Genomic DNA, 14,267 nt, shown 5'->3' with positions numbered 1-14,267 from the left:
CATGCTGCACTTCTCTTTCTATAGAGAGACAAGCCATATTGTGTGTGGGGAAATGTGTGAATGTGACCTGCTTAGAGACAGGCAAACTACTGGTATCAAGCAGCACTAGGCACTAAGAGTATCCTCAGTACCACCATCAGCTGTCAGTATTGCACAGGCATTTCCAATTCAACACTGATACCTTGTTCAACCTGCTGCAGGGGGACTTGTTGCAGCCCTGCCTTCGTGTACTCCTCCAATTCCTGGTCACATGCCTGCTAGTATTTTTCCTTTCCCAGCAAAGCATTGGTAAATGTGGTGAGCTTAATCTGAGACTGCAGGAAGGCACTAATGGAAGCCTTTGTCTGGGCCAAAATCACTTTGGTCCAGCTGGCTCCTGCAGAGATAACATTACCAAGGTAATGGGGTAAATGTAGGAAAAAGTACTGCCCCACCTTACACAAAATTCCCTGAATTTCTCTCTTCTAAAACTTTAAGAGAAACATGATGGTACTATGATTCTGTTATTTTTGGCATCTGCCTCTTGTAAGATTTGACATTATTGCCACCAGAAACTTTGCCTCCTTGTTGTATATCCTGGGTCAGCAGTGAATCATTCAGACACAACCCAGCAGCAAACAACTGCTTTCATATCAATAGCAACACGCTATTCAATCAATAGCTAGGCTCTTAAGTAACATTTAGCTGAAATCTAAACTGGAGTTGAATTCTAAATTCTGGTCTTCCAAACTAGAAACTGAAGAAAAAAAACAGAAGGAAAAATGCAATTCAGAAAATATTTTATTGAGTACAATACCATTTCATTGTAGGCTTTATAAAACACTGCCAACCTCTCTGAGGTTGAATACAGCTTGGGCAGGTGCACAAGGAGTGGGAGAGAGGGACAGCATCTGCAAATTTTCATGCAAAAGGTATAATATGGGATATCTGCATCCAAATGATACCTTGTTATAGTGCCCAAGTTTGCACTAGCTCACCAGAAAAAAAGAATGAATCCACATTTAAATTTTATTAAGGATTGTAGCAAGTTCAAATTTACTGGGTGTTGCCATTGCACATTCAACAACTAAACTCAAGATCATAAAATAAAAATCAGTATCTTGGATTGAAAGTACTGTGAGAAGCCTTGTGTGGAAACTGGATTAACTCTAACTCCAGAAACTGATGGTGAACAAGACACCATAACCACTGTAGATAAGGAAAACTGCAGTTTTTACCAATGCACTAACATCTATCTTCCATTTTTAGCAGATGGAAAACAAGGCAAGTTCTTGGAATTTGGGTTAATCCCACAACACACATCTCATCAAGACCAGGCATCATTGTTCTTGGAAAGAGATTAAACAAATAGTAGTCCACAGGCGATTTGCAGTTGCATGAAGCAACTGAAAACTCATAGAAAGCAGCCTTAAGTAGGGGACAAATGTAGAAATATTTATATGAAAGAAGTTTCTGCTTACTGGAATGTAGACCAACTAATTTTTCTGGTGTGTTCATGTTCAGCGATGGTAAAGCATAAATGCGCTATGAAATGTAGGAACAGTCAAAAGCAGCCTTGAAAAAGTCTCTATATTGCTTAAATTCTCTCAACCATACCTCTTTATGAAGTATACATACATTCAGAGACTGGAAGTTTTCAGGTTGACCATGTTTTTACAGCTAACTGTATTTTATGAGCTGGTCCCCACATAATCTTTAAAATTCTGCCATGAAACCTGCACTGTACTGCCAAAGAATTGAGGAGCACTTGTTATAACAGTGAATATGAATATTAAGTATAGCAGTTAATATATCAAATTACACAGAGACATCCATTGTCCTTTGGGTGTGCATTTCCCAACATGTGTAAGTACCAACACTTTGACAGGAAATAATTTCATAAAGCAGGATTGAACAATTTGTTAGCTACAACAGTATTTGCAAATGAAAAAGAAATTATTAATCCACACTTTAAGAAAAATGGAAAGGTAAAATTTAGCATATTCATTAGCAATTAGAGAAAATAGTCCAGGAAGGCCAAAGTATTCAAATAATTCAGAAATGTTCTGTCAAAATGAATTTCTTATTTATTAAAAAGACAACACATTCTCAAGAGAGCACCTTCTGCAATGAAATAATTTAGTTTCTTCATATAGACACATCATACACAATGTTAACAACCATGAAAAACAATACAAAATGCTTTCAAGTTTAACAAGTAGAAAAATATAACTAGTATATATGGCAATTGTGAATCTAATACTGTACAGAAGTATTTATGGATTTTACAAATAAATAATAGCTTAAATGCCCTTTTTAAATCTTCTAACTGTACACTGGAACATAGGTTCTGAAGCTTACCACTAACTTGCCACAAACGTGTGCCAGTCAAATGTTCTGCCCACAAGCTCAAAAAACTTCTTGTTGGGTTCATGGAAATATTCCTGCAGTTTCTCCAGTAACCGGGTGTCCACTTGCGGGTGTGCTCGTCCTTTGGACTCGTGCAAACAGCGCTCTCTACCACTGTCCCTCAGGCAGTAGAACCCCTTAGTTTTATTGAAATAAAAGTTTGAAGCATTTATCTGTGGTGATAACTTCAGAAATCTCTCTACCTTTTCTATTTCTGGAAAGGGATCTTTGATTAGTCTGTCCCCATCTACAATGTGGATATGATCAAGAGGAAAATACTTGAGCCAGTTCTGCATGTGAATGTAGTATAAGCTTCTGTTTATTGCCTTGTAGTCCACATTGAGTTCACCATTTTTTATCAGGAATTGCTCAATGGATGGGTACGGCTTGTGCTTCTGCATGTGGTTGTAGAACACTTGGGTATAATCTGACAGCACTCTCTCGCTTGGGTCTCTTAAAATAAGGAGTAGTCTCATGGATTGGTTCATGCTATAAACTCTTTCAGGCACTTTAGGTGATGTGAAATACGCTGGAGTTTTTTCCACGGTGATCTGATGGGGATACGAGAATGGCATTTGATTAATATACCACTGCAATCCATTCCTGTAATGGTCTTCCCAGTCAAAGAAGTGAACTTCACTTTCTGCGGCTGCAATATCTGGATGGAGACTCAACATCTCTAACAAAGCTCTTGTTCCACCTTTTCTCACTCCAATAATAATAGTCTGTGGCAGCTGCTGACATGATCCATTAGAATGAATGTTTTCCTTGAAGTCATTTTTCTGAGATGTTTTCTTTAAAAGCTCTCTCTGAACAGACTGAGAAGAAGTCTCAGCATTTGAATTTATAGCTGGTCTGGAAGGCACTATCTGAGGTTGAACAATAAGCAACACAGCTCCCAGCAGAAAAGCTGCCATGACAGAAGTTCTTAGTCTGGTTTCACTCAAGTGGGTGATAGGGCATAGAGCGAATTCCACCAAGAACAACCTTTAAAAGTAGTTTTTGTTTTGCTGAGCAAATGTGTTTTTCTCGAGCAAAAACTTTGCTGAAAAAGGGAAAAGAGAAAGCACATTATTTTATATGCAGCCACACTGCAAATTATCTTTTTCTGTTCAAAGCTGAACAAACTTTAGCTTTTCCAACTCCAGGCTCATAGATAATTTAGTGCAATTAAATGTTTTAAAAGACAGGCATGTGCAACGATGCCATAAGAAAATTATTTCCTGACATCAGGAGACATGAATATTATGAATCTTTCATTTGCACACAGGGTGTTATTAGTTATTATTTTTTAAAAATCTGATTTCCTTTGAGTTGAACCACAATCATAAAAGAATTGTTTTTTTAGTCTACAAGAACAGATTTGTCTAAGAAACAAAACATAAAAATGAAAAGGTGTGAAGGGGACCAAAAGAGCATGCCTAAAAGCTGAGGGTCCTATAGGATGTCTGGGAATTACAGCCTCTCAAAGAACTATGTAACAGCAACCTTAGAAATCAAACCTCCTGGGAAAAAGGCTCATGCAATGTAGATAGAACTGTCCAACATGAGAAGGCAACACCATCCTGGGCAGGAATTAGGAAGAGCTCTAGGTAAATAGCACACCAAGGAAAAGTTGAATTTTGTGTCATTTTTAAGTGAAGTTAACTTTTGCTTTGTGCTTACTTGTTTCTAAGGATAAAATAGGTGGCTTGCACACTGGCCCTGCAAAGAAGTGAGATAATAAAACCATAGACTATAGTATGACTGAATCAACAAAACACTAGAATACCTGTGGTTCCCAACTCCATACTCAGGAAAGAAAATGCACAATGGGTACTCCTGAAGGTCATTTCAAGAGTTAGCCAGCAAGCTGCTGTGATGTAAAGAACTAAGTTTAGGCTTTATCAAAAGACTACTAAATACCACCACCGAACACCCTTTAAAGGTCAGGGTATTTTTAACGCAATGTTTGAAGTGAAATTGTAATGGTTTCACACATAGTAGAGCTATTAGATTGTTGCAGTATGAGCAGGCTGTGTACACAAGCTCCCTGAATTACAATGTCTTCCAAAGACTTTATACCCTCAGTGATGGGCTGGTGTGGATTTCAGTATTGTCTAACTCCACTTAGAAGTAGAGGCCATGACAGCTGAGTACCTGACTGCTTTGCCTTAGCAGGCTACTGTAATTATGAATTTAAGCCTGGAACAGCACATACTGTGCCAGTTAACAAAGGCTGAAATATGAAATTACATATGAACAACCTGAGGAAATGCAAGGGCTAGGTTTTGGAAATTCTCCAGAGAATGTGAAAAGGAACTAATGACTTTTCCACAATAACCTAAGTCCCAGTGCAACAAGGACTAATGATGTGTTTCTAAGTAATCTAAAGTTCTGTTTGATAGCTTTGCATTTACAGAGGTCGTGACTCCATCCTGAACGGAACAGGTCTGCTTCCTGATGTTTTCTGCTGATTATCACTTATTTGCTTTCCCTTTTTCCATTTTTAACGGGCTACAAGGCAGCAATATTGTTCGGAAGCAGAAATTAAGGCTGCGAAGAAAGAGAAGCAAAGTGTCATGATGTGAAGTTAAGAGAGGGCCTCCTTGTATGCCCACAGGCTTTGAGCTTGTGGGCATACCTTGTCTCAGGCTATTCTGCAATGTCTGATGTGAGGCAATTCTGCAGAGGAATTTGGTTTTTTTCCATTTTTGGCCACTGTTAAGTTTTCTCTGTCTGGAAGAGTTCCATTTCATCTGTCATCATTAGTCTTCTGATCTCTTTCCCTGTCCCCACCATTCCTCCTAATCATTCTCAGCTTAATCTATATCACTTTTAGCAAGAAATAGTATTAACAGCCCCACAGTGTGGCTGTCGATGGAGGAAGACACTGGGTGACAGAAAATTTGATGTAGGCAAATTCCCTGAGCTTTGCTGCCACAATATTCAGCAGCAATGGGAGCACAGGATACAGCACCAGCCAGATTGGATCAGCGACTGATGGGCAGCTCAGAACACAAGAACAACAAAACATCAACTCTGCTGAATTTTAAGGTCACAGATTAAAAGGAATAGCCACTTACTTCACAGTATATTTTAAGTCACTGGCTCCATAAATAGTAAGCCGGAGCAGTTGTCTTAACACCTTATTGGAAAAGCATAATAGGATTCTAGCAAGGAACAGGTTGAACTGTGTGGAAAGAAGTGAATTTAAAGCCTTCTGGTAGGAACACTTATTTCTTAATAGTCAGGTTGAAATATGCTATGCTAGCAGCCAAGTTCTCTAACAGACTATCTCTGGAAAAATTAAATTTTAGCTGCTGGTCTCAGTGAGAGCACACCACTGGATTGGAAAGGGGGGGGGATGGTTTTTTTTTTTTCCTGCTGTTGTTGGGGGATTTTTAGGGTGTTTTGTTTTCTCTTTGAAAAAGAAAATTAATGCTATATATTAATTCATTGAGATTCTTAATTTGTAACTCATAGTTTGCATACGAGTCAGTCACCAACTTTTTTATTCAAGCCCTCCTGTGGCTGACTATAGCATAGGAACTTTTGAGAAAAAGACATAGCAAGGTGTCTCTTCATTCTAGCTCTACTCTTGTCTTAGCCAGCATCTTTGAAATCAGAATACGTGGGATATTACAGGTGTGGTACCAGGGGCCCCACCTCAGGCAGGCTTTTGAGCCTCAGTGGAGCTCTGCCTCAATTGTCTTCCCATTGTTAAAGACTCTGTGGGGCACAGCTTTTTCTGAATACACAAAAGCAACTGTTTCCTGTTCCAATATGAAATCTCATTGTAACATAGGAATATCTTTTGTTTCAGACATACAGAACTTCATTGTTCCTCCTCAGCTATTTGTTCAGGTGCACATCCTCCACTGCAGAACACCTCTATTGTACTGATAGCATTTATTTTATGCACTTCCAAAAAACCATATCAGTAACTATGCCATTCAGAGTACCTATTGTTGTTTTATTTTCAAGTAATAGAGCTTTGTCTGCCTTTTCTTTCCATTCTATTTGTTTCTCACAAACTGTGTAGGCCTGATATCTGGATCAATTATTTTGTTTTGTTAGATTAATGCAACACAAAGGACATGACTGTGCCTCTAAATTCAGCATAAAATACACAATGTGTGAGAAAAGTGGCCTTCAGGAATAAAGCAGCATGTAAATGGGTTGTCATTCAGCTCTTATGTCCTACATTCTCATTAATGCTTTAGGTCAATCTGTAGTTTGCTGTCTAGAATTACAGTGGTTTATATAAAATGATGCAAACGTGTATTCCATAGCTTTCTAATTTGTGGGTCTGAAAAACTCTTTCGACAATAAGCAGCATGCACTGAGGAGTTTAAAGCAGGCACTTTGCCAAGCTACTTTTCTGCTTTAAGAATTCTCTTCACTGCATCCACAAGTCATGCAGAGCATACATGACTTCACTTCATGACTCTGTATTCCAGATTAGTTCAAAAACTTTAACTGACAGCCATTACTTTTGTATTTGCTACAAGTAAATGAGCAAGTTGTAAAAGAAACACAGTTTATGTTAAATAGTGCTTTGAAGATTATACCAAGACTTTTCAAAAACTCTGATTGCTTTTGCTTAATCTTTTCTTCAGCTTTCTCCAATTAATTAGTGAAATGTGCCATCCTGTTTATTTAACCAGATTCAATGTGGACTTTATTATTAAAGCCTATTCAACAGTAATAGTAACTTGGAAATAAATAGAAAATTTAATCAGTAAAAGCAGAATGGTGGCCAGAGGCTGTCACATGTCATTGACTTTTAAGCCTGTTTCAGTACTCTTTGAAACATGTATCACTATTTTGTAATTTCTGATATTTCTTACTATTCTACAAAGGTATTTCAATGCCTCTATATATGTGTCATCAGTGACATTGCCTAAACCATCTAGATTATATAGACTTCTTAGTTTAATATGCATTAACAAAATAAGGTAGTTTTTTCCTAGAGTGATAACTTCATTTTTGCTGAGAATTGGATAGGGTTAGATTTAGCTCTGAACTTTCACAATAAGCTCTGAGTTAGCTGCCCAAGCGGATAGGAAGAGGCATAAGGAGTGTCTGTAGGGCAGTCAGCAAGCATCAGGCAGAATCACACCTCACAAAAAAAAGCCCACAGCAACACACTGAGGTTCAGCAGAGCTAATGGGACCCAGTTACCACCAGGACAGTCACTAGGAGAGGTAAGACATCATCCTTTCCATAAGCATGCCAATGACTTCACCCTCATTAAAGAGAAGTTGTGTTTTCCTGGCTCTTTAGGGACGGTGGACAAACAGGTTAAGTTTCAGATGGCCTCACTTTATTTCCTTGCAGAACTGAATCCCTTCACTGGAGAGATCTCTGCACAGCCATCTAAAAATACAGTCTGGACTGAATGAGAACTATACTTCACTTGCTGAAGTTTGTCTGTAGAGGGAGATTAGAGCTGAAAATCTGAGCAAGACAGTCTGTTCCCATAAAGAATACTTAGTTTTGCTGATGTGATAGAACCTCAGGACAATTTGTGGACTATATTTTCCCTTGCACATATTTGGGTACAGAGTACTGCAAAATATAAGACTAACATTGCTGGTTAAATCAAGCTGTGCAGTACAGCCCACACATCTGCTATGCTGGCTTCTTCTCTTGGTAAAAAAAATTCCCCTAACTGAGATAACCAACTTCCTAAACTGATAAAGACTCAGTGTTCTGAACATTTGTATTCAGTGATGTGCTTTAAAAAACCCAACTAGAGCAATTGCAGTGTACTTGAAATCCTTCAAGAACTCATTGATATGAACAGTATATTCCTATCCTCTAATAGTAGACTCTGTCCACCACAAGATGTATTGCTTAGTTGTTTATATTAGTTCAAGTGCCACTTTGTACCCTGGTAACATAAAAATTCCCAGTACAGCTATCACTTAAAGCTCAGCCAAGAGTAGGAAAAGATAGGGAGCAGGTTTTTGGGTTTTTTAAATTTAATTCAAATTATGAAACATTTTTTCTTAAAAATATATTCTGCATTTTTTTTTTACTTTTATCTATTAAACTGTATCACAATGCCTTCTCCATGAAGAAATTCTTCCTATACTTCCAACTGCATACGCTTGTGGTTGTTAAACCCATTTTAACAAAAGTTTTAAACAACATTTGCCAATGAAATGCTTGAATTCTAGTTTCCAGTAATTAACTACAAATAAAATACTTTCCTACATTAGTGAGTGCTATGGAGATAGGTGGAAGGAAAGAGGTAAGTAAAGGAAATAGAACTACATACTACTGAAGGTCTCCAAAACCATAAACTATTGATCACATCATGAAATATCAAAAAAGTCATTTGCACATTGAGACATGAAACTACATGCAACTGTATAAACCTGTCCTACAGTGCCTAGATGATATGTACATTTCCCAAATTACATAAAAACTGCTGCACAACCAGCAAAGATTAAATCATGGCTTTAACTTTTATAGTCAGATGTTAAGAAATCTAATAATAATTTCAGTGCTGTTAAGATGAGATACTGTCTATCAGCACTAAAACTTCAGAAATACACTTTAAAAGGCTGTTAAATTTTGGGAAGGGGAAATTCACAAAATGAGAAAGGCTGACTTGGTAGGAAGTATTTTTGGCTGAAATCTGCTGCATTTCTGCACCTGCTGTGATAAATAGAGTTTATGCAAATTAGATAGGCCACCAGTTCATGACTTCCAAAGGAGTTCAGCTCCAGTGTGAGCAGTAAGGTAGCAAATTTACAATAGACTATGGTTATATATAACATGCTCTCTTTCTTAAGGCCAGAAGGGACCATTCTAATCTTTCATGGCAAGAGATCATAAAAAGTGTTAGAAGAGAAAATACCCTAGATTTCAGAGAACCTCATGCAGGTAAAAAAAAAAAAAAAATGGGACATTACACCAGAATAAAAATAACCTGAAAAGCTCAGGATGCACAAAATTTTTTGAACTGAATAGTAATATGGAATCCCCTTAACCCCTACTAGCAATTTTTTAAAATACCTGTCAGGATTCAATGTTTTTTGTAAAGAGGGTACACTGTACCACTGCCTCCTCTACCCCCTCCATAAATCCAAATGCTCAATTCAAAATCCAGAAATTACTCCCCACCCCACTTTCCAAGCAAAATGGGTCACATTCTAATTAGGAAGCAGAAATCTATTGCACAGTTAATAGAGTTGCTTCCTAATTCATCAAAGCTGTCCCCAAGAAAACAGCATGCGTGAAAAGATGGCTCTGTCCTGTCTTGCCCCCTCTCAGGGCAAAGGCTCACCTTAACTGGATGTATTAAAATAAGGAACACAGGAGACTAATCAATCCCATTTTCATTTCCTCTGCCAGGCAATTTCTTGCCTCTTACACAGGGATGTAAGCCCTGTTTCAAATACCAGTAATTTACAGCAAAAATAAAAACAACAACAAAAATCTCCACACCTCAAAATATTCATTTAGTTCATATTCCGAGTAGATTTCTGTGTCTTCCACTCTCCTGCCTTCAGAATAACATTGGAGCAGGGTGAATACTGGTGAGGTCATCACTGTATTAGACTCAGCTAAACCAATCAATTTACTGAGCAAAGCTCTACACAGTGACCTGGAGGGAACCCTCCTGCTCTGGAGTGACAAATGAGATGACCAGCAGGATCTCCCATCTTGGTCTGCCTTAGCATACTGCAGTTTTGTTTTTCTCATTATCAAAAGTTTTCATGGAAATCCATCAGCTCTGACATGTTTTATGGGCTCTGATATCTTATGCGCTGTGAGTGGCATTTCTGGATGAGGGAATGGAGAGATCCCAGGTTAGTAAGACTAATAAAACATTTTTTTATTTCCTCTAATAAAAAGCAGAAGAGTTGTATTCGTTGTACCTACATGCATGTATTAGAAAGTGTTTTCCACACATTCTGGTTTTCTGTAATGCCTGTGCAAGCATATGGCTAGTTCAGAGAAACCAAGGTAGTATCCTGACAAGGAAAGGGACACAGATGGGAACCTGGCAATCCTCAGGCTGGAATTTGCTCTGTCAAATTAGGGTCTCTCCACTGCAACAAACAGCTGGCCTTGCTTCAGATGCATAACCTTCCTGCTGACCTACCAGAGGTAATTTTGGTTATGTAGTATCAAAACCCGCTGCGTTTTTGAAAGAGGAGAAAAAAAGAGGGTGGGTCCTGAAAGGGTGGATGTGCAAGAGAGAGCTAAAGTTGATGCCAGTGACTGTGCTCTTACTGAGAGGCGCTCGTTTCTGAGCACGGTGAGAAATTCACTTATTCAACAAATGCTGGCAGATGTAAATTGCAGCAGTTATTATATTTATACTTACAAAATTAGGCTTGATAGCCAGAGAATATATATATTCACCAAACTGAATGTGTTCTACTATGTTCCATTTGCCATACATACTGCAGAGGCTCTCTCTCAATGGGAGTGGGCACTGCATGGATCTCTCATGCCAGAAAGATGCTCCCTGCGGACATTCTATCCCCATGCCATTCAAGCATGATATTCCTGGAACTTCACAGGTATTTTTTCTTTCCACACCAAAATCCAAAGAGGAACAGTCTTGAAACTGGGAAAGCCCTTAACCCACTACACTGACAGAGAAAGGAAGGAGAATAATGCACTTTAATTCCCAGCCAGCTGAGGTGATTGAACTGCCTGGACTCAGCTGTGTGCCCCCTCCTGATCTTTTGAATTTCTGGCTGGAAGATGAGACCAAATCCAAACTCTTCCATCTGAAGGCTACTACCCGTCCCTCTCAGCATCCTTTTACCCCCATAAGACTTGAACTGCACACACCTTTATCCTAGCAAAGCACACCGAAAACTGCAGTAACCAAGCCTTTGCTGTAGTACTTTAAGGTGCCAGTCCTTCAGAACAGAAACGAGCTCGAATCAAGGCTTTGTGTCCTCCTGCCAAGCCCCAAGGACCACTGTGCCCCCAGCCCTATGCCGCTCGCAGGTTCCAGCTCAGCACGCTGCATCCCGCCGGCTCCAGCATTATGTGAGGAGCGAGCGGATCGAAGATGCTCAGCAGAGCTTTTGCGAGTGTTCTCCCGTCAGGCAGGCGCCCCGCTTCCAGAGCCCCACCACTCTGCCCTTACTTGCGCTTGTCATTTTGCCACAGGAGAAAGAAGATGAAGAAAGTGCCCAGAAGCCGCACCTGGCCAGGTGCTGCCGAGCACTTTGCTTTTCCCCACAGCTTTCTCTCCTACCCCCACCGGCAGTGCTGCCTCCCAGAACCTGGCTCCGTGAGTCCGGAGGGCTGAGGCAGCTCGGCGCGTCCCTGCCGAGCCCGCCGGGGACAGCTCTCCGGTACCGCCGGGCCGGGCAGACGCTCCGCAGCCCCAGAGCGGCGCTCTCCTGCCGCGGCCGCGGGGCTCCCACCTGCCGGCAGCAGGTGCCGGGCAGGCGGCGGCGCCGGGCGGCAGCGCCAGCGCTCCCCGGGGCCGGCAGAGCCCACCCACGGCCGCCGGCACCCTCGCCCACCCCGAACTTCCCACACGGGCAGGGCAGCGCCCGGCCCGGCGCGCCGCTCCCCTCCGCGGCACCCGCCTCACTCACCGCCGGGGCGCGGGGCCGGGGGGCAGCGCTCGCCCCGCTCTTCCATGGGCGCCCGCGGGTGGCAGCGGCGGCGTCCGGGGCAGCGCGCCCGGCGGCGGCGTGCGGGGGCTGCGGGGGGCTGCGAGCGCCCGCTGTCGCCCGCCTCGCCCGGCCGGCAGCGCCGCAGCCCGAGCCTGGCGCCGGCTCGTTTGTAGGGCCCCGCCCGGACCGCGTCACGGGCAGGCCCCGCCCGGCCCGCGGGCTGCGAGCGCCGCGCCGGGTGCGGGCTGCGAGGCGGCGGCCCCTGAGCCCGGGTGTGCGGGCCCGCGACACAGGACGGGGTGCAAACAGGGAGTTCGCCCAGATAATGCCACAGGTCCGGGGAAAGGAACGGCTGTGCGCAGCAAACGCACCTGCCCCGCCTCCATAAAATCCTAGAATATCTTGAATTGGAAGGGACGCACAAGGATCAGTCCAGAAGGGACGCGCAAGGATCAAGGAGTTCCAAGTCCTTCGATTGCCTCCTTCCTGTACTTATAAAAATACCACCCATGCGAGGCTGCATGAATAACAGACTTATAGTACTTGTATTTACTTCTCCTACTTCTTGTTTACTTTCTTGGGACTTTACAAAATGGCTCCGATTTTTTTTTCTTTTCCCCTCCTGAAATGCTTTCTGTTCAGCCAGATGAATTTGAAGCAGTATGGATGTCTGGAATGACTGAAATACTGTTCCTTAAGGGCAGTGGGGAAAAGACCTTCTGGGGATTTAAGTCCTAAGATTAATTTATTTAAATAGATCTTTATTTACCATAACCTGAACTGTGTGGTTTTTTTTTTAAGACAAAATGAGTTTAAACTGGCATTAACATACTACATCCATTATTTCAAGAGCCAAACTCTTGAAATTTACTGTGAGCAAAATACAGACCCAAATAAATTTTAAAAATAAAATTAAGTTCTCAGTTGATTTTGATAAATTCCTTGTAGTTTAACAGATCTGACACAGGTAGGGTATTCCCAAACAAAGTCTATTAGCACTGGTTGTACATAGGTCTTAGGTTTTTTTTGCCTGAAGTGATGAAGTGAAGACAATTCTGTCAGGACTCTGGGATGTATCTCATCAAGTTCCGCAAAGCTGTGTGGTGGCGACAAATGTGATCTGTACTTACAGTGGGAGGTACTCTGTTCCTCCAGTCCCCATCCTGCTGGCCATCCATGACAGAAGAGTGGGAAAAGGTTGCCATTGAAGCTGAGGCAAAAACGTGGGTTTTTCAGTCTCCTCATCCATGGAGCAGTGTTGTTTATCAGGTGGTTACACCTCCCTGACCCTCTCAGCAGGGATGTATCGTCTTTAACCATGGGCTATGACCTGCTCACACTTCATTTACTCCCTGGAGTGCTGGGCTGTGGGAATGTTGGGTCTCACTTACTCACTCCACCAAAACTCAGCTTAGTGCATTAGTGTTATGCACAAATATTCATGTTGTAAGTTTTCTTATATCCTTTACCTTCAGCCTTGGCCTGCACTGATAACATAATAGGAGGCAAAGCTACCAATTATGGAACTCTGCTTTCTAAGCATGACTTCTGTTGGGGGAAGCAGAACAAAGATGATATGTTTATAAAAGTATCACCAGCAATTTCAAGTGGTTTAGAGGAAGTAGCTGTGTTTGTGGAGTTATTTTGTTTACAACCATTTACCTCCAGCCTTGAAATATGTAACAGAACATCTGAGGAATGAAAAGTACTAAATTATGTTTTTAAAAGAGTATTGCCAAGTAGAATTTTGTTAAAGGTTTTCAAGAAACAAATGTAAGTACTTAAGGAAAAATAGGATGGTATAACTATAAATGTATTTTATTTTATGGTTTTGCATATTTAACATTTAAGATGTTTTCTGTATTTAAGTGTACTATATCATTGCAGTGTGGTTGCTTTAGCACCAAGAGATATGTACAAATACTTTACTTTTAATGTTTCAAAATAGAGCATTTCACAAGAGCATTTACTGAAAAAACCCCAAAACAATAATACTGTCTTTTTTCTTTGTATTTTTATACATTTCCATATGTTTTACTGTAAATCTGAGAGTCTAGTAGAGAAATACATTAATTTGTGATTAGCCTTGCTGTTTAACCCTGATATTCATGTCATGAATGTGGGTTTTGATTGTCTTGGAAACAGGTTAAAACAAAAAACTTAAATGTTGTTCAGCTATAGACCTGCATAGTTCAGTCATAAGGGATCACTGTTTCTTCCATGTGATCTATAGATCAGATATCATAATACTCATTTCATTTTTAATACCCAGTCTTGATATAAAAGGAT

General features: G+C 41.0%; 1 protein-coding gene across 2 annotated transcripts; it reads right to left on the bottom strand.

The window, feature by feature from the left end:
* Window positions 1-762: 762 nt before the first annotated feature.
* HS3ST1 (heparan sulfate-glucosamine 3-sulfotransferase 1) lies at window positions 763-12,030 on the bottom strand. Of its 2 annotated transcripts, none has more exons than XM_054295785.1 (2): window positions 11,958-12,030; window positions 763-3,433 (listed from the first exon to the last, which is right to left on the bottom strand). In XM_054295785.1, exon 2 carries the CDS (start codon window positions 3,303-3,305, stop codon window positions 2,343-2,345), a length of 963 nt encoding a protein of 320 aa, XP_054151760.1. In that variant the 5' UTR covers window positions 3,306-3,433; window positions 11,958-12,030; the 3' UTR covers window positions 763-2,342. The 2 variants fall into 2 exon arrangements, with proteins under 2 accessions (XP_054151760.1, XP_054151761.1); XM_054295786.1 differs by lacking the exon at window positions 11,958-12,030 and adding an exon at window positions 11,557-11,578.
* Window positions 12,031-14,267: the final 2,237 nt, after the last annotated feature.

Source organism: Melozone crissalis, unplaced genomic scaffold (assembly GCF_028551555.1).
Source record: "Melozone crissalis strain CALT ecotype California unplaced genomic scaffold, PUWL_Pcris_2 ptg000006l_1, whole genome shotgun sequence".
Taxonomy (NCBI): domain Eukaryota; kingdom Metazoa; phylum Chordata; class Aves; order Passeriformes; family Passerellidae; genus Melozone; species Melozone crissalis.
Note: the sequence above shows the minus strand (reverse complement) of the source record. Positions and strands in the feature narration are given on the sequence as shown.

Excerpts from the sequence above, each read along its gene's own strand:
- HS3ST1 (XM_054295785.1), bottom strand. The coding sequence starts at position 3,305 with ATGGCAGCTTTTCTGCTGGGAGCTGTGTTGCTTATTGTTCAACCTCAG.